At 43.9% G+C, this 26,522-nt stretch overlaps 1 protein-coding gene across 7 annotated transcripts in view; it reads left to right on the top strand.

Annotated features, from left to right (window-relative positions):
• Positions 1-26,522, top strand: part of LOC120996607 (ecto-ADP-ribosyltransferase 5-like) — a 103,645-nt gene that overhangs the window by 28,504 nt on the left and 48,619 nt on the right. For 4 of the 7 annotated variants that reach the window (XM_040426642.1, XM_040426637.1, XM_040426638.1 and 1 more), the window contains exon 1: positions 6,322-6,455. The exons of 2 other annotated variants lie outside the window; for them this stretch is intronic. In XM_040426642.1, the coding sequence (XP_040282576.1) occupies positions 6,360-6,455 (96 nt within the window). In that variant the 5' untranslated portion in view covers positions 6,322-6,359. Of the gene's footprint in view, positions 1-6,321; positions 6,456-26,522 lie in introns of those variants that run through there. One more of the 7 variants, XM_040426640.1, reaches the window with a different exon arrangement.

Here is a 26,522-nt window from a genome sequence, read left to right as displayed (position 1 = left end):
TACAGCCTATGCCATAGAACGAGTGTTTTTGCCCACAAGAGGTGGAGACTTCAAAAAGCTTGTATATCAAAGAGAAGCTTCTGGATTCTAAAACTGAATTCCAGAAGTCCTGCAGGACTAAATGAGAGAAAAGAACTCATGTACATCTACTAATAGCATTAACAACTACACCTTGTTGCAACTTTAAAGGATAATATTGTACAGCCTAACTGAACTGGAATGGATTGCAGCCAGCAGATATAGAGGAGTGTTCAGACAGAGCGTTTTTTTTAGATGTTTTCATATATTTATATTCATTTATTTATTTATGTCCCGCGACTGTCTTTCTCTCTCCTCCCCACCTGCTGGATGTAATGCTATGGAATGTCTGTTCATAATGGCTCATTTTGGATTTTAATTTTAAATGTGTTTCTGTGCACTTAAATTTCTGTCAGCACTTTTAATTACAACACCTGGGATGACCAGCGCCGCCCGGCCAGTTCACTGGGGGAGGGATCTTTGTGTTCACTTCTATATATACACTGTGTTGGAAATTTATTGTGGAGGTCATGATTAAGAACCATCTAGACCGCATTGGGGCTTATTTTTGAGGGTTCCATTACCGCTGTACACTTGGTTTGTGGAATAAACACCGTCAAGCAAGAAAAACAAGGTGCTGGATTTTCCTTTCTTTCCGTTCAAGTTCACGTCTTGCTACAAGCTCTGCTTAACTAAGATTCCCTCCTCACTATGAGGTGCAGCGGGGCTAGAACTGCTAAACTTAAAGACTATAAGTCCAGCGGATGATGCAATCGATATAATCACGTTCCTCACAGCAAAAATATCATTGGTCCAGCAAAAAAAAGGGAAACCCTTAAAATCATTAACTTTATTTCATCTGTTTATAAAAAAAACGTGAATAAAACGATCCCGGTAGTCAATTAATCTATTGGCCAATAATGTGATACAGTTAAAGACCAGACATACACAAAAAATCCAGGGGATCTGCCAGGAACAGACTGGGGGAAGGGACCTGACTGGCCCTTCACTTGCCCTATCTACATTGTGACATCAGCAGAGTGGATATTCACGGTGTACCGTCTTCCAATGAGCGTGGATCCCTTATTAGTATCACCACAATCCAATAGGAAATCATACTGTGGGTAGTGATCGCATTATTGGGGAACCGCTTCTTAACGGATTATCATTTTTTCATCTGACATTGCATGGAATTGTATTTTGGCGCATCTTCTGGAAGACGTGATTTATACACATGGTTGCCACTGCTGCATCCAATATCAATCTCTTGTCTGACTTTACATTTACACAATAGTGACCCATAAGAATTACCTCCTGAGGAACCCCTATTATAGGGAGAAACGCGTCGAGGTGTCACTTATACGTACTAGATAGCCCCCATGACAGAAGATTGATCTAGTGGGGACACTAGTAAACACTAAGGTTGTCACTGGGTTTGTGATTTGTTGTTTGTTCATAAAAGGGACAACCAGGGTTAACTCAGCCTAGGTACCAGGACAGGGAGTCCCTACCATCTAGGGTCGTCCCTGGGCTGAGGGTTCAGATAGGGCAAGTGAAGGGCCAGTCTGTTCCTGGCAGATCCCCTGGATTTTTTGTGTATGTCTGGTCTTTAACTGTATCACATTATTGGCCAATAGATTAATTGACTACCGGGATCGTTTTATTCCCGTTTTTTTTAAAACAGATGAAATAAAGTTAATGATTTTAAGGGTTTCCCTTTTTTTTGCTGGACCAATAAACTTTTTTTTTTGTAAATTATTTATTTATGAAGAATTTTCATTATAAAGACAAAGTAACATGACATGTTCATAAGGCAGTAAAGATTAAGGCATAGAAATAGCCAGCAGACCACTTGGGTGGACAATCCCCACACAAGTAGAAAATCAAAAGGTGCAAGACAATTTAGTCGATGTAGGCATGCAAGCGTATTATACATTGTCTATACATTGGATCGATGTTATATGAGTACAATATCTGCCTAGTTCCTGAGATTCAATAGAACTGTCAAAACAGTAACGGACAACATTAACAAAAACACAATAGACGGGTGGGTCCGTTAGGATGCCTGATAATCCGGGAGCGCAATTATAATGCAGATATCAAAGTGAATGAGGTATGTAAGCAACCTAGTACATGTTAGTGTAACACTGAAAAGAGCATACATGTTCTAGTAAATGGGTATCAAACATATGGAATGTGAAAAGGGAAGTAGGTGTCCCACTCTAGCATGGCCTGTGAAGGTCGGGCCAAACGAATGCATGGGAAAGGGTAAGTAGATAAATTCTTCGAAATAAGTGTAAAGAGCTTAAGTTCCCAGATAGGAATTGTGGAATTTCAACCACGGTTGCCATGTCTTTAGGAATGCATATCTATTACTCTTTTCCCAACTCACCATTTCTTCCATAAGACACATCTGATGGGTTTTCTCCACCCATTCTTTAATGGTAGGAGGTTCTGAGCTTCTCCATTTGGTGGGGATAATATATTTAGCTGCAGCTATCATATGTGTGGCCAAACTACTAAAGGAGGGCCGAAATTCACTCTGAGGCAGCCATAACAAGACAAGAGCCGGAGTTAGCGAGATCTTGGAACCGCAAACTCTGTTAATGGTTCGTTCTATTTCAGACCAGAAGTCTAAGACTTTTCTACAAGACCACGAAATGTGAGAGATGGAACCCCTTTCCTCTTGGCATCTCCAGCACCTGTCTGATGGAGAGAGAGAGGCTCTATGAAGGAAATCAGGGGTCTTGTACCACCTCGATAATATTTTGAAGGAGTTTTCTTGAATGCGTACGCATCTCGAGAAACCATGTGAGTTTTTCAATATTACTCTAACTTAGTCATCTGAGAGGGAAGTCTGTAGTTCTCTTTCCCATGCTCTTAAATAAATAGGCCTCCCAGATGAGGAGTCTAGAATTAGTTGAGAATATAACTTTGAGAGAGTTTTAGGGGGGGGGGGAGTTGGCAACAGAGTGTAATTTTCAAGCCAAGTGGGAGCGTTATGCGGCTGTAAGCATAGCTTCTTGTATTTTTTGCAGCATAATTCAAGATCTAACTCTACTAGTCTGGACCATAGATAACTGGGTACATGGGTTTGGGTCTTTTTTAGGAATTCCGAAAGAACCGTGGTTCCAATCAGGTCAGAGATCCTGAGTACATTTAAGTGTAACCAAGCTCTATGAAAGTCACCTCTACCTTTATTAAGGTAGAACGGAAGAGCAGATAAGGGAGCTATAGGTGAGAGTTTATTAGTGGACATTGATAGGGCCTCGATCTTTCCGCAAACTTGGAACATACACCGAGTTAGGGCACTAAGGGAGGTTTTGTCCTTTTTAGCAGGTGCGTGAACCCAAAGTCGGTGCAGGGCATTGTCACCCAATAGAGCTTTCTCTAGGTCAACATGTAGGGCTTTGTTATGGGGCCTAGCCAACTCAATCCACCTCTCCAACTGAATAGCATGGAGGTATGTTTTTAAGTCGGGGAGAGACAATCCTCCTTTGCTGTGTTTTCTAATGAGGAGAGAGTATGCCAAACGTGTTTTTTTGTTGGACCATAGGAACCTACTAAATAAGACACGGAAGTCAGAAATGAATCTATGTGATAGCGGTATGGGTAGACATCTCAGAGTATAGAGGATCTTTGGTAGGACATATGTGGACAGTACATTTTTCTTACCCAACCACGAGAGGAAGGGGAGTTTAATGGATGCCAGGTAGGACTTAATTTTGCTAAATAAAGGGACGTAATTAAGTCTAAACAGGTGGGAGGGGTTTGCTGGAATCATGATACCCAGGTGTTTAATAGCCTCTCTCGGCCATTGGAAGAGAGCACTTGTTTTGATCCCTGACATGTGTTTCTCCGGAGCTGTGATGTTATATATTTCAGATTTATCATAGTTGACCTTGAAGTTGGAGATTTCTCCAAAGTCTGAGAATATTTTGATCACCTCAGGAATTGCAACTTTAGGATTTGTTATAAAGAGAAGCAGGTCATCCGCAAATGCTGCCAGCGAGTGAGTTCTCCCATTCACCTGCAACCCTTTAATAGCCTCAGAAGTCCTTAATTTGCACAGTAGCAACTCCAGGGACAAAATGAATAATGCTGGAGAGAGAGGGCAGCCCTGCCTTGTCCCATTGGAAATATTGGAAATATGGAAGGGAGGGGAAAGAGAGCCATTGACAAGGACTCTGGCTGAGGGACGTGTATATAATGAGAAAATGGCTGAGATGAACAAAGGCCAAAATGACGCAACGCCCTGTCTATGAAAACCCAGTTGACCCTGTCAAATGCTTTTTCAGCATCTGTACCTAGAAGTGTTAGTGGGATTTTGTGATGGCAAAGGAGGCATCTTCATTTCACCAGACATCGGCAACCATGAGGGAATGTCCAGGGGTTCCACTTGTAAGGCATCCCACATTTTGTTGAGGTCATCTCATCTGGGTGACGGATGATAATTTGCTTCCCATTGACGGTAGCGCAGAGGCCAAATGGAAAAAGCCAGCGCAAGGGGTGTCGTCTCTCCCTTAGAAGGTCAGTAAGTGGCTTAAGTTGTCTCCGTTTAGCTAGGGTACTTGCTGCTAGATCTTGGAACAGCTGGATTTTACAGCCTTCAAGCGAAATGTCACCTTTGTGCCTGGCGGCAGTTAAAATGGCGGCCGTATCCACATAGCTAAGTAAGCCACAGACAATGTCGCGTGGCGGGGCGTCTGGCGGCGGTTTGGGCCTGAGGGCCCTGTGGGCTCTTTCTATAACTACCGTCTTTGCCTGTTCTTGGCCAAGAAGAGAGGAAAAGATTTGACTAACCGTGTCGAGTATGTCATCCCTCTGCACACTTTCAGGGACTCCTCTTATGCGGATATTTTTCCTTCGGCTCCTGTTTTCCTGGTCTTCAAGGTGCAGGAAAGCTGTGTTCATTTGCTCACGGATCTCTTCCACTTTGGATTATATCGCATGACTGTGCTTGGTCAGGGCCGTTTGAGAATCCTCTAGAGCTGCCACTCTGTGCCCCGTTTGCTTGATCTCCGTTTTAATAGCAGAGAGTTCTTTCATGATGGGCTCAAAAGCGAGGGCTAGGGACTCTTTGAGCAAGGCTCTGGAGATGGGAATCGAGCCGAGTTCGCTGTGCGTCTCAGACACGACAAAGGAACCTTCATCATCGGAGTCCTCTGTGTATGTCATAGCGGCGGCAGCTTCCTGCGCCATCTTGGATCTTGCGGCCGGCGAGGACAACTTCTTTTTTAAGTATTTATCCAGGTCCGATTGCCCCCTGGCATGTCTAGGAGTCATCTGGGTCTCCTTAGCCTTGTCCTTGTTGAGTTTCCCCATAATAAAGCAGGGTGGGAACCCGTAAGATAGCTAATTGCTAGTTCTGCTGTGAGGAGCTCTCGGGTCAAGCAGCCATCTCTTGACGCGGCTAGCTCCGCCCCCCTGGACCAATAAACTTAAACACTGGTTATCCATGCACTACCACTGGCTTTACAGAGTGCATGAGGGATAAGTAATTTTGCATTCATTTACATTTAACTTGGTAACATGGAATTAACCCCTTGCAGTGATCAGATGGGTCACTGCAAATGTACACAGCTCAGCATTGTACAGCACCACTACAGCTTTACTGCTCAAAGTGTTTTTCAACTCTGCTTCATTGCTGCATGTGCACTGCTCAGCATTGTACAGCACTACTATAACTCTGCTACCCCAAGTGTGTTCCAACACTGCGTCATCGCTGCATGTACACAGCTCAGCATTGTACAGCACTACTAAAGCTCTGCTACTCCAAGTGTTTTTCAACTGTACTTCATTGCTACACAGCTACAGCTCCAAATCAAGTAGTTTCTCAAGATCATCTACTTTTCTAGATCACCTATGTTCTTGGCTCTGCTTCTTCTATGCTTCTGCCCTGCTGCACCAGCGCCACCTGTCTGCACAGCTCCAGATCTGAGGCTTAGCAGATCCACCTCCGCAGGTGAGACCTAACTCCTGAGGTTCTCACGTTATGTCCCCTGGTGTTGCCCAGGATCTCAGTCTTGGTTTTTACATTCACACAGAAGCTGCTCGGATTACATTGACAATCACCATTAGGAACCAAAGTAATTTCCGGGAATCCGAGCAAATAGAATAGAAATCACTAAGTGTGAAAAAGAGGACAAACCGGTTCTCCTGCATCGTCGGCCTGTTGAATGGAGTCAGCGGTTCTATGTGGTAGTGGGGGCGTATGTACCAGGAGATCAATTAATGTCATGACAGCAGCTCATTAAACCTATTGTGTGAAAACAACCCACGCTCATAGAAGAACCTAACATGGTGGCATCACAAGAGCTTCATTGGGAAAGTCAAGATGCATGACCATAGACATCTGGGCTGGAGCAGATGGAGTTCCCCCTCATGCTCAGAGTACAGTTAGAAGAGGTAGCTTCTTGTGTAGCTATGATTCACAGGTAGGTCAGGTCCTACTAACCAATAATAATAGCGAAAGACACAAACAACAACCATAAATTGCGGGTGTCTTGCCAGTAAGGAGATCAAGTGAGTATTTGCTGGAAAGTATTTAATTGCTACAGGATATTCCTTAAAGGGATTATCTGGGAGTTTGTTATTTATGACTTATCCCTAGGATAGGTGTGGCAGGTGCAGCACTATGACGTGCCTTTTGCGCTGTGGCATTAGAAGAATTTTGATATCTCTGACTTTTTAGTCTAACCACACTGTCTATTACTCTGTAATTCCTCTAGCATCGTTTTATGGAAGCAGTAGGTTTAATGAGCACACCAAATGCTTGAAATAACTTCTCTATTAACTTCAACTTTTCTTCATATAACATTGCCGCCTCCACAGCAGATAGTCCATGTACATAACACGTGTTGAAATGATATCACAAAATGGCGGTATGCATAAGATGGTGGTTCAACTGTTCAATCTTGTCATTCAACATAAAATGGATATATTTCTCTCTTGAGTATCTGTACTCTCACTTTAAGTTATTTAAGCACTTTATGATCTCTCTGAGAGGTATATCTGAGGGTAACCAATAGTTCACTTGCTCTACTTGGTTTGCAGTTTGCTCTATACAATTGCTTATGATCTGGTATGAGCAGTTCGCATTTGTATGCAATTTGTTTGGATTGTATTATTGTATTGCTCAGTAGTTTGTTTGTATGGTGGAACTATTTTGGCCTCTTGCTTCCATAAAACACAGCTCTTAGTGGATTGAATGTCTGTTCAGCTTCTCTCCTGTGGTGTAATGATTCCAGCAGCTCCTGCTACGGGAATTTCCCACACAGGCTGTGTGTGAGGCTGGCTGTGATTAGTCTAGACTCCTGCCCAGCAGAAAGAGATTAACACTATGCTTTCTGTTGTTTCTGCTATGTCATTGAGTTCACCTTACATTATATAATGACTCTTAAAGGCATATTATCTTTTCTGCTTCTGTGAACCTAATATACCGTAACAGTTATATGACATCCAAAACATGATGTCACAGTAAATAACTCTGCTTTTGTCTTGAACACACAAACATAGGAACTGTTTTAAGGTTATTGGCAGGTTTTGCTGTATAAACATATAAGCTATATTAGCAACCTAGGACAGGTCCTAGCTGCCCAGCTACAATAGGTCGTCAATATCCAGTCGATTCAGGTCCAACATCCTACAGCCACATGATCAGCAGTTATTAGCGGCCGACGATGGCAGAAATTTTACAGTTGACAAAGCTGGAAGCAGAAGGTTCTGTCCACTGTGTGGTGGTCATGCTGGAATACTGCAGCTCACCCAAGTATCTTCACTTGTAGAGCTCAGTTTTTGGGCTCCTCAGCAGTATCTGTTGTAGGATCCCATTTCTCATTTAAAGGGGCTTTCCAGGATCTTTAGCAAAGGTCATGGATATCAGGTTTATGGGAAGTCCCAGCACCCTCACTGATCAGCTGATTGAAGGGCCCCCAGCTCTCTGATTAATGATGTCCCCTTCATTTTTGGTGGTATTCAAGTGAATGAGACTGTGCTGCAATATGAGGCGCAGCCCTGGTAGACAATGAATGGGGTGCTGTGCTCATTGGAGGGTGTGGACCTATCAGTCAGCTAAATAATGGGGTGACTGAGGGTTGGACCCGTCAATCTTATATCTGGCCATCCATATCAAAGTCCTGGAGGAGGTGAGGCGCGCTAATAAAATTACCAACAATCAGCCATTAAAGCCGCTGCTTCTATTTCGTGAAGTTTATATCGATCAATATGAAGAATCTTAAAGGGGTTTTTCAGGGACTGTGCAAAGTTGTGGCTTTTGGAAGGTAGAAAAGAAAAAAGGAAAATGCAAAAATGGTCCTTTAGGGTTAAAAAAAAAAAGAAATCCACCTTAAATTTTTCCATCTAAAAAAACATCTTAGACGGAAATGGCTAAAATGGATGCAAAATAAGCATGACGGAGGCTTCAAATACAGGATGTGTTTTGTTTTCTGGTCAGGTCCATTCACATGACTATTTTCAGTCCGCATCAGACCTGCATTTATTTTTTTTTCGGATAGGATGTGGACCCATTCATTTTGATAGAGCCACAAAAGATGCGAACAGCACACTGTGTACTGTCCACATCTTTATTAACCACTTCAACCCCCCTAGCTGAAACACCCTTAATGACCAGGCCACTTTTTACACTTCTGACCTACACTATTTTCACCGTTTATTGCTCGGTCATACAACTTACCACCCAAATGAATTTTACCTCCTTTTCTTCTCACTAATAGAGCTTTCATTTGGTGGTATTTCATTGCTGCTGACATATTTACTTTTTTTGTTATTAATCGAAATTTAACAAAATTTTTGAAAGAAAATGACATTTTTTACTTTCAGTTGTAATTTTATTTTTTAAAAACGACATCCATATATAAATTTTTCGCTAAATTTATTGTTCTACATGTCTTTGATTAAAAAAAAATGTTTGGGTAAAAAAAAAAATTGTTTGGGTAAAAGTTATAGCGTTTACAAACTATGGTACAAAAATGTGAATTTCCAAAGGGGCCCACATTCCAAAGAGCACCTTTCGGATTTCACCGGCCATTTTTTACAGATTTTGATTGCAAACTACTTCGCACGCATATGGGCCCCTAAAATGCCAGGGCAGTATAACTACCCCACAATTGACCCCATTTTGGAAAGAAGACACCCCAAGGTATTCCATGATGGGCATAGTGAGTTCATGGAAGTTTTTATTTTTTGTCACAAGTTAGTGGAATATGAGACTTTGTAATAAAAATTTTTTTTAAAAAAAATCATCATTTTCCGCTAAATTGTGACAAAAAATAAAAAATTCTAGGAACTCGCCATGCCCCTCATGGAATACCTTGGGGTGTCTTCTTTCCAAAATGGGGTCACTTGTGGGGTAGTTATTCTGCCCTGGCATTTTAGGGGCCGAATGCGTGAGAAGTAGTTTGCAAACAAAATCTGTAAAAAATGACCTGTGAAATCCGAAAGGTGCTCTTTTGAATGTGGGCCCCTTTGCCCACCTAGGCTGCAAAAAAAGTGTCACACATCTGGTATCACCGTACTCAGGAGAAGTTGGGGAATGTGTTTTGGGGTGTCATTTTACATATACCCATGCTGGGTGAGAGAAATATCTCGGCAAATGACAACTTTTCCCATTTTTTTATACAAAGTTGGCATTTGACCAAGATATTTCTCTCACCCAGCATGGGTATATGTAAAATGACACCCCAAAACACATTCCCCAACTTCTCCTGAATACGGAGATACCAGATGTGTGACACTTTTTTGCAGCCTAGATGCGCAAAGGTGCCCAAATTCCTTTTAGGTGGGCATTTTTAGACATTTGGATCCCAGACTTCTTCTCACGCTTTAGGGCCCCTATAAAGCCAGGGCAGTATAAATACCCCACATGTGACCCCATTTTGGAAAGAAGACACCCCAAGGTATTTAATGAGGGGCCTGGCGAGTTCATAGAAATTTTTTTTTTCATGGACTCAATATGCCCCTCAGCGAATACATTGGGGTGTCTTCTTTCCAAATTGGGGTCATTTGTGGGGTGTTTGTACTGCCCTAGCATTTGAGGGTCTCCGCAATCATTACATGTATGGCCAGCATTAGGAGTTTCTGCTATTCTCCTTATATTGAGCATACGGGTAATGAGATTTTTTTTTCTGTTCAGCCTCTGGGCTGAAAGAAAAAAATGAACGGCACATATTTCTTCATTCGCATCGATCAATGTGGATGAAAAAATCTCTGCCAAAAAAAAAGGAGGGGAAAGGCGTCTGCCAGGACATAGGAGCTCCGCCCAACATCCATACCCACTTAGCCCGTATGCCCTGGCAAACCAGATTTCTCCATTCACATCAATCGATGTGGATGAATAAATCATTGCTGTGATTTTTTTTTTGTTTGTTTTTATATACAAAGTGTTTGCCAAAGCATATGAACACCGCCCCTACTGCAGAGGAGAAATCTCGTCTTGCAGCGCCGCGTACACCGACTTGTGTGTAATCTGACAGCAGCGCAATGCTTCTGTCAGAATGCACATCAGTGCTGCAGCTAGTCGATCGGTTGGTCCACCTGGAAGGTAAAAAAAAAAAAAACCAGGCCGCAACGCAATAAATTTGATTAACTTTATAATAACCTTTGAACAGAACATATAAACTTTATTTAAATTTTGGAACTGAACGTTAACTTTTTTGCTTACTGGTGTTTTTTTTTTTGGCTTGTTTTTTTTTTTACCTTTATAGAACAAACCTCTCCTTCCCCATGGGACAATGTGCAAAGCGCAAATCGCCCAAAGATGTGGCGAAGTACATTATGCACTTTATCCCAGGTGAAAGGAGAGGTTTTCAGCAGCTGTGAGTGTAAGGGCCCTAATAGCCCTGTGTGCCTGTCCTGTGAGATGCAATCCCTATGCTAAGTGTACCTATGTGTGGTACTTCTGGAAACACTCCCCTAAGCATAGGGCAGGGTGGTCAGGGCAGTCAGGACAGAAATAGCGGGTGTCACGCCTTATTCCACTCCTGCTACAGACACGACATCTTTTTCGGGGTGACGGTTGGGTTGAGGTACCAGCAACGACATTGGGGAAATGTCGCTCGTGTAGACGGCTCACTACACTGGTGGTTGGGGCCACGGAACCTCCTGGATACAGGAGGTTCTCGATGATCTCTTCCTGAAATTTGAGGAAGGATCCTGTTCTCCCAGCCTTACTGTAGAGAACAAAACTATTATATGCAACCAATTGAATTAAATATACAGACACCTTCTTATACCAGCGTCTGGTGCGTCGGGAAACTAAATAGGGAGCCAACATCTGGTCATTGAAGTCCACCCCTCCCATGAGCGCATTATAGTCGTGGACTGAGAGGGGCTTTTCAATGACACTGGTTGCCTATTCAATTTGTATTGTCGTGTCTGCGTGAATGGAGGAGAGCATGTAAACGTCACGCTTGTCTCTCCATTTCACCGCAAGCAGTTCTTGGTTACACAAGGCAGCCCTCTCCCCCCTTGCAAGAAGGGTGGTAACGAGCCGTTGGGGGAAGCCCCGACAACTAGGTCGCGCGGTGCCACAGCAGCCAATCTGTTCTAGAAACAAATGCCTGAAGAGGGCCACACTTGTGTAGAAATTGTCCACATAAAGATGGTACCCCTTGCCAAATAAGGGTGACACCAAGTTCCAGACTGTCTTCCCACTGCTCCCCAGGTAGTCAGGGCAACCGACCAGCTCCAGGGTCTGATCTTTTCCCTCATAGATCCGAAATTTGTGGGTATAGCCTGTGGCCCTTTCACAGAGCTTATACACTTTGACCCCATACCGGGCGTGCTTGCTTGGGATGTATTGTTTTAAGCCAAGGTGCCCGGTAAAATGTATTAGGGACTCGTCTACGCAGATGTTTTGCTCGGGGGTATACAAATCTGCAAATTTCTGGTTGAAGTGGTCTTGGAGGGGCCGAATTTTGTGGAGTCGGTCAAAAGCTGGGTGGCCTCTGGGACGGGAGGTGCTGTTGTCGCTAAAGTGCAGGAAATGCAGGATGGTCTCAAATCGTGTACTGGACATGGCAGCAGAGAACATGGGCATGTGATGAATTGGGTTTGTGGACCAATATGACCGCAATTCATGCTTTTTGGTTAGACCCATGTTGAGGAGAAGGCCCAGAAAAATTTTAATTTCGGAAACTTGAACTGGTTTCCCCCTGAAAGGCTGGGCATAAAAGCTTCCCGGGTTGGCGGATATAAATTGAGTGGCATACCGATTTGTTTCTGCCACAAATAAGTCCAAGAGCTCCGCAGTCAAGAACAGCTGAAAAAAAATCCCAGGGCCGAACCGATCTGAGCTGTCTCAACCCGAACTCCAGACTGGGCGGTGAAAGGGGGAACTAATGGTGCGGCTGAAGTTGGGGACTGCCAATCAGGATTTGCCAGCACCTCAGGGATTCTAGGGGCTCTACGGGCCTGTCTGTGCGGTGGCTGCGACCGGGTAACTACTGCACGTGCCACCGTACCAGCTTCAACTGCCCTTCTGGTGCTCGCCACGTCACCATGTTGTACGGCAGTGCTGGTACTAGGTCCAGGGAGGGCTGCGCTGCTGGTGTATGCCTCACCACGTGATCCGGCAGCGACAGCCCCACTCTGCTGCTCTTGAAGCGGATCCTGCATAACCTGTGGTCTAGGGACACGGGGCCGGGTACTCCTGCTGCTATCAGGGACCTCAACCTCCTCGTCCGAACTTTGGGTCAGACTGCCACTGCTTTCTACAGGTTCATATTCTGACCCGCTAGATTCGTCAGATGAGGGTTCCCATTCCTCATCCGACTGGGTCAGAATCCTGTAGGCCTCTTCAGAAGAATACCCCCTGTTTGACATTTGGGCTACTAAATTTAGGGGTATTCCCTGAGACTACCCAAGAAAAAAAGCAAGCCTGTCTTACAAAGGGGAGGCTAGCGAAGTACCGGAGGCCGCTGCGGTTGATAAAAAATATCAAAACTGATTTTTTTATCGCCGCAGTGCTTGTGAATTGAATGTGCAGTGATAAAAAAATTATAATTTTTTGTCACTGCGGCGGGGCGGGCGTGGGTGAACGCACGTGTGGGCGACCGATCAGGCCTGATCGGGCAAACACTGCGTTTTGGGTGGAGGGCGAACTAAGGTGACACTAATACAATTATAGATCTGACCGTGATCAGTTTTGATCACTTACAGATACTATAAAAGTACAAATGCTGATTAACGATATGCTAATCAGCGAATCAGTGACTGCGGTGCGGTGGGCTGGGCGCTAAACGAACGCTAAACTACCTAACCAAGGGGCCTAAACTATCCCTAAAACCTAACGGTCAATACCAGTGGGGAAAAAAAAGTGACAGTTTACACTGATCACTTTTTTCCCTTTCACTAGTGATTGACAGGGGCAAGAAGGGGTGATCAAGGGGTTAATTGGGGTGCAGGGGGGTGATCTGGGGCTATGTGTGGTGTTTGGTGCTACTCACTGTGAAGCCTGCTCCTCTGCTGGATCCAACCGACCAAAAGGACCAGCAGAGGAGCACAGAAGCCATTTAACACATTATATTTACAAATATGGCTTGTGATTTGTGATTTTAAAAATTGCCAGCCTGCCAGCCACGATCATTGGCTGGCAGGCTGGTGACGAAATGGTGCTTGTAATTTTGCCGGCCCACGATGTGCATGCGCGGGCCGGCTCAGTCCGAAATCTCGCGTCTCGCGAGATGACGCACGGATGCGTCCAGGAGGAATGAATCGACTGCCTCCCGGATGCATCCGTGCGTTATGCAGTCCGGAGGCGGTTAACTTCAACTTTTCTTCATATAACACTGCCGCCTCCGCAGCAGATAGTCCATGTACATAACACGTGTTGAAAAGATATTACAAAATGGCGGTATGCATAAGATGGTGGTTCAACTGTTCATTCAACATAAAATGGTGGATATATTTCTCTCTTGATTATCTGTACTCTCACTTTAAGTTATTTAAGCACCAAGATAGAACTTGTTCTATTCTTGTCCGTTTTGCAGACAAGAATAGGTATTTCTATCATATGGCAGAATGTGGGTCTGCAAAAACGGATATAGTCGTGTAAATGTACCTTTTTTCTGACTGGTCAGAAGAACGGAAAATAAAATGGTGATGTGAACCTAGCCTTAGCTAGATGAGAGGCCTTGGTCAGGATCCGGATGGGGGGGTACTATTTCTCCTCATGGAGAGCGCCTAGTAGGTGTGAGGAATCTTATAGACCAGGCAATGCTCCTCTGGACTTCTGGGGAAAAGATATGCAAATTAACTTTCCTTCCAAAAGGAAAAGAAAGCTAAGGGTGCCTTGCCCCAGAAAATCTGCAACATAAAGACTTCCCCCATGTTAGTCCATTAGGCTGTAAATTGTCAGTCCCTGCACTGGGTTCCACATCGTAAATAATGATTTGCTGGTGATTTGCTGAAGCTGAATATCTCCATTCGTTATCTGCCCAGAAATCTGCATCCTAAACTGTGCGATAAAATCCACAACAAAATCCTCACTTTTGTTGCTCATCTCTTTATTACACATCAGGCACATGGTGGCAGAATCTATGATCACAGACTTGTAATCCTCCACATGCCGTGATCAATTGCGACCACTGTGTCTGAGTGATCATTTATTGCGCTCTTGGTGATAGAACAACACCTGGTAGCCAGGGGTCTTCAGAAGGTCCTCAGGTCTGTCATAGCTAATTTCTGTAAGGCTCTGCCTGTGTCACTGGTTCTCCCATAGACTGCAATGGTAACTCACTGCTGTCTATGGAAGAAGTGATCAGATGATCACGTGTTCACGTCCCATAGAGAGGGCAAAAATAAATGTGAATTTTTTATTAAACATATAAAAATACCAAAAAGATAAAAAATTCAAACACCCTCGTTCTCCATCATTTTACAAAAAATAAAGATCATGGGCATCGACACATCTAAAAATGACGAACTATTAAAATATAAATGTATTTGTCCCCTACAGAAAACGGTGCAGATGGAAAAAAAATATCAAAATGGCCGATTTGACATTTTTGCAATATGAAATGGCGCCATTAGAATGTAAAGCTTGTTCTTAAAAAAACAAGCACTCATACAGTCCTGATCAAAAGTTTAAGACCACTTGAAAAATGGCAAAAAATCTTATTTTACATTGTTGGATCTTAACAAGGTTCCAAGTAGAGCTTCAACGTGCAACAAGAAGAAATGAGAGTGAGACAAAACATTTTTTGAGCATTCAATTAATTGAAAATAATGATTATCATTAAACTGAAACAGGCTGTTTTTTAGCTGATCCAAATTTTAGGACCACATGTCTTTAAAAGGCCAAATCTGTGCAAAGATGTGGATTCATTGTAATTTTCTGTCAGGTAGTCACACGTTGTGATGGCAAAGGCAAAGGCTTTTTGAACGTGGTCGGGTTGTTGAACTGCATAAGCAGGGTCTCTCACAGCGCGCCATCGCTGCTGAGGTGGGACGCAGTAAGACAGTCAGTTGGAATTTCTTAAATGATCCTGAGGGTTATGGAACAAAAAAGTCAAGTGGAAGACCCAAAAAAATTTCATCAGCACTGAGCCGGAGGATCCAATTGGCTGTCCATCAAAACACTGGACGATCCTCAACCCAAATGAAGGCCCTTACTGGTGCTGACTGCAGCCCCATAACCATCAGACGGCATCTGATACTGAAGGGCTTCAAAAACAAGAAACGTCTTCAAAGACCTGGTCTCCTTGAACGCCACAGAACTGCTCGTTTGGACTTTGCAAGAGAGCACCAAACATGGGACATTCAAAGGTGGAAGAAAGTTTTATTCTCTGATGAGAAAAAATGTAACCTTGATGGTCCTGATGGTTTCCAATGTTACTGGCATGACAAGCAGATCCCACCTGAGATGTTTTCTACGCGCCACAGTGGAGGGGGCGCCATAATGGTCTGGGGTGCTTTTTCCTTCAGTGGAACAATGGAGCTTCAGGAAGTGCAGGGGCGTCAAACGGCCGCTGGCTATGTCCAGATGTTGCAGAGAGCATTCCTCATGACTGAGGGCCCTCGTCTGTGTGGTAACGACTGGGTTTTTCAACAGGACAACGCTACAGTACACAATGCCCGCAGGACAAGGGACTTCTTCCTGTAACGGTCGCGTACACACACACACAGGGGGAAGGGAAGTGACCACTGCGCTCCACCCTTACCCCTGGCCCTGCCTACTTGCCTCGCGAGTCCTAATGACAGGGGACAACTGGACGGCAATCCCTAACTTGGAGTAAGTGCAGGTATGACAGACAGACAAACAACAGGACGTGAACGGACCGAGTCAATACCAGGAAAGCTGCAAAGTACAAATGGAGCAAGCAGAGAATTGTCAGGAGAAGCCGGGGTCATAAATACCAGGAGAGCAGAGAAGTACAAGAGGAGTCCTAAGAGAGTAGTCAGGTGGGAGCCGAGGTCACAATACCAGGACGGATGCGCAGTACAGGAGGATCAGGCAAAAGGATGGTCAAGGAACAGGATCAGGTAAGTATTCAGCAGTCCAACAAATACCAGGAACCTAGAAATTAACAGGCAACCTGTAGCCAGCAGGCTGCCTGTATTTATAGTGGGGAGTGAGGGTCATGTGACGTGGCCAGCGTCACATGACCGACAGACCAACCAGTCGAGCACCGAGTGATCAGCTCGGCGCTCAAGGCAGACTTAGGAGCAAGGAGCCACCCAGCTAGTAAAGCCGCCCTGGGAATGAGGTCAAACACAGAACCTCATTCAAAAAGCTAAGCAACAGTTCTGCGGGCAATGGGGGACCGAGTGCACCTTCGGAACCCCGTGACAGTACCCCCCCTTTTACGAGGGGCCACCGGACCCAAGACTTCAGGCGATGGCTTTTCAGGGTGTTCTAAATGAAATTTACGAACAAGTCTAGGAGCATGAACCTCCCTGGCAGGTACCCAAGATCTCTCTTCAGGTCCATACCCCTTCCAGTGAATCAGGTACTGCAAAGAATTACGCACCTTCCTGACATCCACTATTTTAGACACCACATACTCGACAGCATCATTAATAAGAACTGGCGGAGGCGAGGCTTTTGATGGTACTACCGGTTCAAAATATTTTTTAAGCAGAGATTTATGGAACACATTATGAATGTGGAATGACTCAGGCAGCTCCAACCTAAAAGATACCGGGTTAATCACTTCCGTGATCTTATATGGTCCAATAAAACGAGGAGCAAATTTTTTAGAAGTTACCTTGAGAGATAGATTCTTGGAGGACAACCATACTTTATCCCCAACCTGAAAGTTTACCCCCCTTGAACGTCTCCTATCGGCCTTGAGTTTTTGAGAACATTGAGCCTTTTCTAGGTTCGATTGAACCCGGGCCCAAACTGTGCACAGTTCGGAGGAGAGTTTATCAGCTTCAGGGTTAGAGGAGGAGACGGACGACCCAGAATGAAAACGGGGATGAAAACCATGGTTACAAAAGAAAGGGGAGACCCCAGCAGAAGAATTGACACGGTTATTCAGAGCAAATTCAGCCAATGGAAGGAATTTGACCCATAATTGCTGGTCATCAGCAACATACAACCTCAGGAATTGTTCCACAGACTGATTAAGGCGTTCAGTCTGCCCATTACTCTCAGGATGGTAGGCGGAAGAAAAAGACAACAAAATTTTACACCTTTGACAGAAGGCTCTCCAGAATTTGGACACAAACTGCACACCCCTGTCCGAAACAATATTTTCCGGGATACCATGCAATCGAACAATTTCTTTCACAAAAATAGACGCCAGGGTTTTGGCATTCGGGAGTTTAGACAGGGGAATGAAATGGACCATCTTGCTAAACCTATCCACCACTACCCACACTACAGTCTTACCCTCTGCCAGCGGTAGGTCAGTTATAAAGTCCATCGAGATATGGGACCAGGGTCTACTGGGAATGGGTAGGGGTCGTAGGTTACCAGCAGGGCGAGTCCTAGGTGTCTTGGACCTGGCACAAACCTCACAGGCTGACACATAGGACTTGACATCCCTAGTTAGAGTGGGCCACCAATAAGATCTAGAAACCAGATCCTTAGTGCCCTCAACACCCGGATGTCCACAAAAGGCAGAATCGTGACACTCACCCAACAGCTGGAGACGAAATTGTACGGGAACAAACAACTTATCTGTTGGGGTGGATACCGGTGCCAGATGTTGTTCCGACCTAATGCGAGCCGAGATATCCTGGGTAAGAGCTGCTAAGAAGATTTTTGCTGGTAGGATGGATTCAGGTGGTACCTCAGTAGGTTGAAAAGCCTGGAAGCTCCGAGATAATGCGTCCGCATTCACATTTTTACTTCCCGGCCTGAACGTGATGGAAAAATCAAAACGAGTAAAAAACAGAGCCCATCTGGCTTGACGGGGATTCAACCTCTTAGCAGACTCGAGAAACATAAGGTTTTTATGGTCAGTGACAACAGTTACACAATGCCTTGCCCCCTCCAGAAAATGCCTCCACTCCTCAAATGCCCATTTAATGGCCAGCAGCTCCCTATTCCCTATGTCGTAGTTTCTCTCCGTGGGAGAGAATTTCCTGGAGAAGAAGGCACATGGTCTCAGATTAGTGAGGCTGGCAGGACCTTGTGAAAGGACTGCTCCTGCGCCGTCCTCGGACGCATCCACCTCCACAATAAAAGGTTTCTCCTGATCAGGCTGGATCAGAATGGGAGCTCTACTGAATGCCTTTTTTAATTTTTCAAATGAAGAAATGGCCTCAGTAGACCAATTCTCCAAATCCGCCCCTTTCTTAGTAAGGTCGGTCAACGGTTTAGCAAATACGGAAAAATTCATAATAAATTTACGATAGTAATTGGCGAAACCTAAGAACCGTTGTAAGGCCTTTAAGGATGAAGGTCTTACCCATTCCTTAATTGCTAGTACCTTACCAGGATCCATCTTGAAGGCGTGAGGAGTCAGAACATGCCCTAGAAACAGAATCTCCTGCACACCAAAGACACATTTCTCTTGTTTAGCGGATAGCTGATTCTCCCTCAACACTTCTAATACTTGTCTAACATGAGACACATGGGATTCGAAGTCAGGAGAGAATATCAAAATGTCGTCAAGATAGACAATAACAAATTTACCTAAGAATTCCCTAAGAATGTCATTCATGAAGTTTTGGAACACAGCTGGGGCATTGCTGAGTCCAAAAGGCATCACCTGATATTCAAAGTGTCCTACCGGAGTATTGAACGCCGTCTTCCATTCGTCTCCCTCCTTGATTCGGATTAGATTGTATGCCCCTTTCAGGTCAATTTTGGAAAACCAGGTTGCCCCCAGGACCTGGTTAAATAAATCCGGAATCAATGGGAGGGAGTATCTATTCTGGACTGTGATTTTATTTAATCTCCGGTAATCGATACATGGCCTAAGACCACCATCTTTTTTCTTAACGAAGAAAAACCCCGCCCCCCATAGGAGAGACAGAAGGTCTAATATGCCCTTTACCAAGGCTCTCCTTAATATAATCTTCCATGGCCTTGCGTTCGGGCATAGAAAGATTATAAATTCGTCCTTTAGGAAACTTGGCCCCCTCTACTAGCTCTATGGTACAATCATAAGGTCTATGGGGGGGTAGAACCTCTGGGGTTGGTGATGAGAATACATCAGAATATTCTCTAACAACAGAGGGTAAAGTATCAGACTTTACTGAGACCCCAGCCTGTACCACGGACAAGCACGAGTCACACTTAGGCCCCCATCTCACCAACTCCCCATTGGACCAATCTATAGTGGGGTTATGTAGTCGGAGCCAAGGCAACCCTAGTACCACCTCAGCAGGTAGGTTCTCCAGGACTAGAAGCAAACATCTCTCTGAGTGGCACACACCCACGGTTAGAGAAATCTCCGAGGTACATAAGCTCACCGTACCACCAATAAGAGGAGTAGCATCAATAGCCATGACATGGATAGGAGTTGGTAAGGCAAACATAGGAATACCCAATCTAACAGCATACTCAGAGTCAATAAAGCTAGCCGCTGAGCCAGAATCAATAAAGGCTTTACCCGGCCATTTATCTACTCCCAGAGAAATCGTAATGGGTACCGAAAGCTTACATTTAGAAAATTCAGGGTGTACCTGGTCTTTAGGTTGCCTTGCCTTAGGAGACTTGACAGAGAGGACCTTCTTAGGACACTGGTTGATCCAATGGTCAGAATCTCCACAGTAAAAGCATTCTCCACGTCTGCGGCGAAGATTCCCTCGGGTCATGCCAACCTGCATGGGTTCCTCGGTGGAGACCTCAGCATTGTCTCTGGGATAGGCCTCTGGCTGGACCACCATCTGGGAAGAGAACTGTTGTTCCTGTCGTCTCTCTCTAACCCGTCGGTCAAGTCGGACAACAAGGGTCATCATCTCCTCTAAGGTCTCTGGAAGTTGATAACTGACCAGAAGATCCTTTAATTTATCAGACAGACCTGACCTGAACTGACTCTTCAGGGCTGGTTCGTTCCATCCTGAGGGGACACACCACCTTCTGAATTGGGTGCAATAATCCTCCGCTGGTAAATTGCCCTGAACCAGTGCCTTTAGAGCCGTCTCGGCTACTAGAGCCCTGTCTGGTTCATCATAGAGGGTTTCCTAGGGCCTGAAAGAACCCCTCCACAGAATATAAACAACTGGCGCCAGCAGGTAAAGAGAACGCCCAGTCCTGGGGATCACCCTGTAATCGGGAAATGATAATGCCCACGCGTTGACTCTCGGGGCCAGAGGACACGGGGCGCAAACGGAAGTAAAGTTTACAACTCTCCTTAAAAGAGAGAAACTTCTTCCGGTCTCCAGAAAAGGTTTCTGGGAGCTTAATCTGGGGCTCAAAATGCGGACTGGAGGCCTGAGGAGTGGAAGAGCCTTGCCCTAACTCAAAAGAGCTGAGTTTTTCCCCTAACTCCTGCACCATCTGCATCAGATTAGAGACATAGTCAGTCAGGGTCACCAGAGGATTCATAATACAGTCTTTATTGGGCCTGTTAATCTGTAACGGTCGCGTACACACACACACAGGGGGAAGGGAAGTGACCACTGCGCTCCACCCTTACCCCTGGCCCTGCCTACTTGCCTCGCGAGTCCTAATGACAGGGGACAACTGGACGGCAATCCCTAACTTGGAGTAAGTGCAGGTATGACAGACAGACAAACAACAGGACGTGAACGGACCGAGTCAATACCAGGAAAGCTGCAAAGTACAAATGGAGCAAGCAGAGAATTGTCAGGAGAAGCCGGGGTCATAAATACCAGGAGAGCAGAGAAGTACAAGAGGAGTCCTAAGAGAGTAGTCAGGTGGGAGCCGAGGTCACAATACCAGGACGGAAGCGCAGTACAGGAGGATCAGGCAAAAGGATGGTCAGGGAACAGGATCAGGTGAGTATTCAGCAGTCCAACAAATACCAGGAACCTAGAAATTAACAGGCAACCTGTAGCCAGCAGGCTGCCTGTATTTATAGTGGGGAGTGAGGGTCATGTGACGTGGCCAGCGTCACATGACCGACAGACCAACCAGTCGAGCACCGAGTGATCAGCTCGACGCTCAAGGCAGACTTAGGAGCAAGGAGCCACCCAGCTAGTAAAGCCGCCCTGGGAATGAGGTCAAACACAGAACCTCATTCCAAAAGCTAAGCAACAGTTCTGCGGGCAATGGGGGACCGAGTGCACCTTCGGAACCCCGTGACACTTCCAGGAGAATAACAACACTCTTTTGGCCCATCCTGCGTGTTCCCCTGATCTAAATCCAATTGAGAACCTTTGGGGATGGATGGCAAGGGAAGTTTACAAAAATGGACAACAGTTCCAGACAGTAGATGGCCTTCGTGCGGCCGTCTTCACCACTTGGAGAAATGTTCCCACTCACCTCATGGAAACGCTTGCATCAAGCATGCCGAAACGAATGGAAGTGATAAACAACAACGGCGGAGCTACTCATTACTGACTTCATGTTTGGAAGTTGGATTTCTGTTTTGGGGGGGGGGTTATTTTTTTTTTGGAGGTGTGGTCCTAAACTTTTGATCAGCTGAAAAACAGCCTGTTTCAGTTTATTCGTTGTTTTCATTAAATTGAATGCTCAAAAAATGTTTTGTCTCACTCCCATTTCTTCTTGTTGCATGTTGAAGCTCTACTTGGAACCTTGTTAAGATCCAGCCATGCTAAATAGGATTGTTTGTCATTTTTCAAATGGTCTTCAACTTTTCATCAGGACTGTATGTGAATGGAAAAATAAAGTTATGGCTCTGAGAAGGCAGGGAGTGAAAAAAGGAAAACGAAAAAAATCACTGCTTCTGAAACGCAGTTAATGAAGTATAATTAATTTATATATTTAAGAAACTTTACAGAAACGAATTACTGGCTATAACTTTTTGTCCTTTTTACCCCTTATAATGCCCTGTTGTATAGCGATACATCTGCATATATTAATACTTTATGCCAGTAAAGAATACTAGGTTTTCAGGCAGAGAAAATCCTCCTATAGACAGCAGTGGAGCCTGTGACCCCTGTAGGTCTTTCTGCCTCCCATACAGCAGGTCCTGAGTTTGACGCCCAGAAGTGATACATTGTAAGGACTGGCTAAAATAAAGCAATATAGAGAGGTATCTACTGATCTGCATGTGTTTTATGCATCAGAGTCACTGCCGATTTAGCGGTTAAAGGAGTCTGCAGCCTTTCTTTATCTGGCTGCAAGATAAAGGGATACCAGATGCCTCTGGCACAGCTTCTGTGATCCATGATGTTTCCCCAGTTGACAGACATAGACATCTAGAGTCAGATCTGCCGGTAAAACTATCTATACAAAGCTGTAGCATGTTAAGCATTGATCCATGTCTTTGGTCTTAAAGTGTTCTTGCCCTGACTTGATGACCATCCAACATTATCAACTAAACCTGTGGCCCCTTTTCTGACAGTAGTCTTGATAATTGTATTTGTAATCAGACCTAACCACTGCTGACCTGAATTTTCAGCCTTGTTGCTGGATCAGATCTTGACTACATGTCCGGTTCTTCTCTTCTTGTGACTTTTTGACATGACTCAGACCTTGGCTCCGGTGTATTCATGGCTAAGCATTTACTCCTGGATCCTATAAAGTTTGTGGCAATTAGTGATGAGCGGGAGGTGCCATATTCGATTTCGCGATAGTTTGCGAATATTTGACATTATTCTATTTATCGCGATTAATATGCAATTTAATTATTCGCGTATTGCGATTTTTAACTGTATAAGGCAAATTTCCTATTGGATTGCTAATGGTATGTGTATTTTACGAATATTCGCTGTATTGCTATATAATCTTGTCTTAGAATATGACGAATATTCAAAAAGACTAAGTTATAGCAATATAGAGAATATTTGTAAAATACACATATAAACTGCAATTTCACTAATATAGTGCTATAATCTTGTTTTTTAATCAATTTTTTTGTCTCTTCACCCTATTAAAAAAAAATACTATAGCACTATATTAGCTAAATTACAGTCTATATGTATATTTTACGAATATTCGCTATATTGCTATATTCTTGTCTTAGAATATGACGAATATTCTAAAAAACGAAGTTATAGCAATATAGCGAATATAATTGTTATTTAGAATATTCGTCTTTTTTTTTCAATGTGTACTGTTATTCCACTTAGGCATACTTCTCCCCTACAAGCATCTCCATCACCATGGGAACGCCTGTGGGTTAGAATATACCATCGGATCTGAGTTTTCACGACCTCAGGGAAAACTCTGATCCGATGGTATTTTCTAACCCACAGGCATTCCCATGGTGACGGGGACGCTTGTCGGGGAGGAGTATGCCGAAGTTGATTAACATTAACAGTACACTATTTTTTTTTCTAAATAACGAATATATTCGCTATATTGCTATATATTCGATTTATCGAATATGGGTGCAATAATCTAAATAGATTTTTTTTTTTTTAAAGAAGGTTCGGAGGATGGATAAGAGGAACCGTCAAATAATGAAATATATAGTTGCTTTCCATGAAAAAATAAAAAAATAAGCCAGAAAGGACAGTTATTGTTAAAATGTCAAAAATTGTTATTGTTAAAATGTTATTAAAAATATTTATCTGCCACAGACTCGATGTGCCCGATCTTGAAAGTTCTAGCAGTCGGAGGAACGCGTCGTGTCGTGTGTAGCTCATTTTGTACTTATTTTTATTGTTGTTTAAAAAATGAATTATTTATTTAAACAAAAATTTTAGAACGTCAAATAGTGTATTTTTTTTTTATGTTAGCCCATTCCTGCTGCACACTTACAACATGATGCTGTCAGAGGTGTCTTGGTTTATTTTTGGTGCTGTCCTGGTCTGGTGGGGGCCTATTCCTGGGAACTAATTCCTGCTGCACACTTCAAACCTGCTGCTGGCTGTCGTGCTGAGTTAGGCCGAGCTATGTGTAGACCTTATACTGGACCCTTAACATCTTCTACCTGCTGCTGATGCTGAAGTCTGTCCTGACCCTGATGACTTATGTGTGAGCCTTATACTCCAACGTTACCAATACTTGCTGTTGTAGGTCGTGACACTGCTGAGTTATAGTGTGGGCCGTATACTACAGTGTTACCATGTACCTACTGCTGTCTGTTCTGCTGTCTGTCCTGATCAAGATGAGTTTGACCCTGGAATAAAGTGGCCTTACAACTAACTTATAAAATTACACCGTAACATTACATTATAAAAAACGAAAGCACGCTGTATCAAACTGAAAAATGGTATTTATAATAAATATAATAACAAAACATCCCTCTAGGGCAACTTTTGGAGCTCCGATAATAGCTCGTACATTTCTTTAAATCTGAAAAAGTACTTTTTCTCCATTTCCCTCTCTTTCTTATTGACGCGCTGACGCAGCATTTTCAATTCAAGCATGTCTTTTGTATATTCTTTTTTTAGATCTTAAAAGTGCTCTCTGTTCACTACTGAAGAAAAAAAAAAGGAAAAATGTATTTCAATTACGGTTACTTACAAGACAATTAGTGCATTGTGTGTAGTATGGGTATAAACACTGCCTATTTACATCTAAATACAATAAATCATTATATTTTGGTTTTCTTAGTGATAGTTCGGATAGAGTATAATGTTATTTATTTGGTTAGTTAATAGTTTTTAGGCAGTTTACAGAGTATGTCGCATTTTTTTTTATTTTCCAATAACACTAGTTTCTGTTGTCCCCTCATTGTTACCACTTTTAACCACTTCACGGCGGACCATTAAGAGTAGGCCTCAGCGGGACGTGACTTGACGCAGAGGGACAGTCTATAACGGACCAACAAACACCCTGCCCCCAGGCATAAACGTTTGTGAACCGTGGTGCAAATGCAGCTCAGCTAAACAGGCAGCCATGTTAACTAAGGGCTGCTATTTTTCAGATTCATTACACATGTGCATTACAGCTCCGGTGATGCAGGGTGGTGGGGGGATCGTGGGATGCTTGTGAATATGTTATGTATACCAAATTATAGTAATGTATTTACCCTCCCGGTGGTGGGTGTAGACCACTTCTTCCTCCCCTTCTGGAGTTGGGGGGTGGCAGAATCTGGTGGCCGGGAAGGTTCGGCCTCCTCCTCTGTCGCCTCTGTCTCGCCAACATCTTTACGGGAAGTGGCCTCCACCTTTTCTACCTCCTCCTGCTCCTCACACTCCTCCTCCATGGGCACCTCCTCTTTTTTTTTTTTTTTTCTGTGGTGGCGGACAGAGGGAACGAGTTTACCTGTAATAATGACACAATGTTAAGAATTTACACAAACAACTCATAAATCATAACAAAGGTAAAGATCAAGAAATTCCTATATGGAGGAATCTGCATAGGATTATGAATTATACCAATAGTGGATTTGCCTCATTTTGTTGGTAAAAAAAAAAGGGTTATAGATGGGTAGAACTAAGTTACAAGGTAGGATGAGGTAACATTGGATTTGTTAGGAAGGTGTCCTATAGGGTATTGTGACTGGGTAATTGACTTTAGGTAAACCAAACAACAGTTCGGAAATTAGATAAGGGGTTATTGGATGGTGTTATGTTGGGTATATAATTTATTGTGGCTGACAGCGTTAGACTGTCTGCCAAGCCGCATTTTGAAGATCTGCTGCCAACCCGCCCTCCCTGTTGATTTAGTTGTCACAGTAACTTTATAATTAGAAGGAGGATAAAAGTCTCCCCTTTAACAGTGCCTTTGACGGTGACCACCCCTTTAACTGTGAACTCCACAGCGCCCTTCAGTTGGCAGTTAGGATTTAAGTGAAAGGCTGGCAGGCTTGTATTGGATAATACAGGCCATTTTTTGGGAATATCTCGAACGGTACGTCGTAGAGAGCTGAGACCCCCGCAAGATTTCTTTCCAGGTAGCAAGGGATGTGTATACCAAGTTTCGTTGAAATCGATGGTTGCATTTTTAAGTTTTTGCGGAACATACAGACATACACACATACATACTTTTTTATATGGATATATATACAGTACAGACCAAAAGTTTGGACACACCTTCTCAT

Source organism: Bufo bufo, chromosome 3 (assembly GCF_905171765.1).
Source record: "Bufo bufo chromosome 3, aBufBuf1.1, whole genome shotgun sequence".
Taxonomy (NCBI): Eukaryota; Metazoa; Chordata; class Amphibia; order Anura; family Bufonidae; genus Bufo; species Bufo bufo.
Note: the sequence above shows the minus strand (reverse complement) of the source record. Positions and strands in the feature narration are given on the sequence as shown.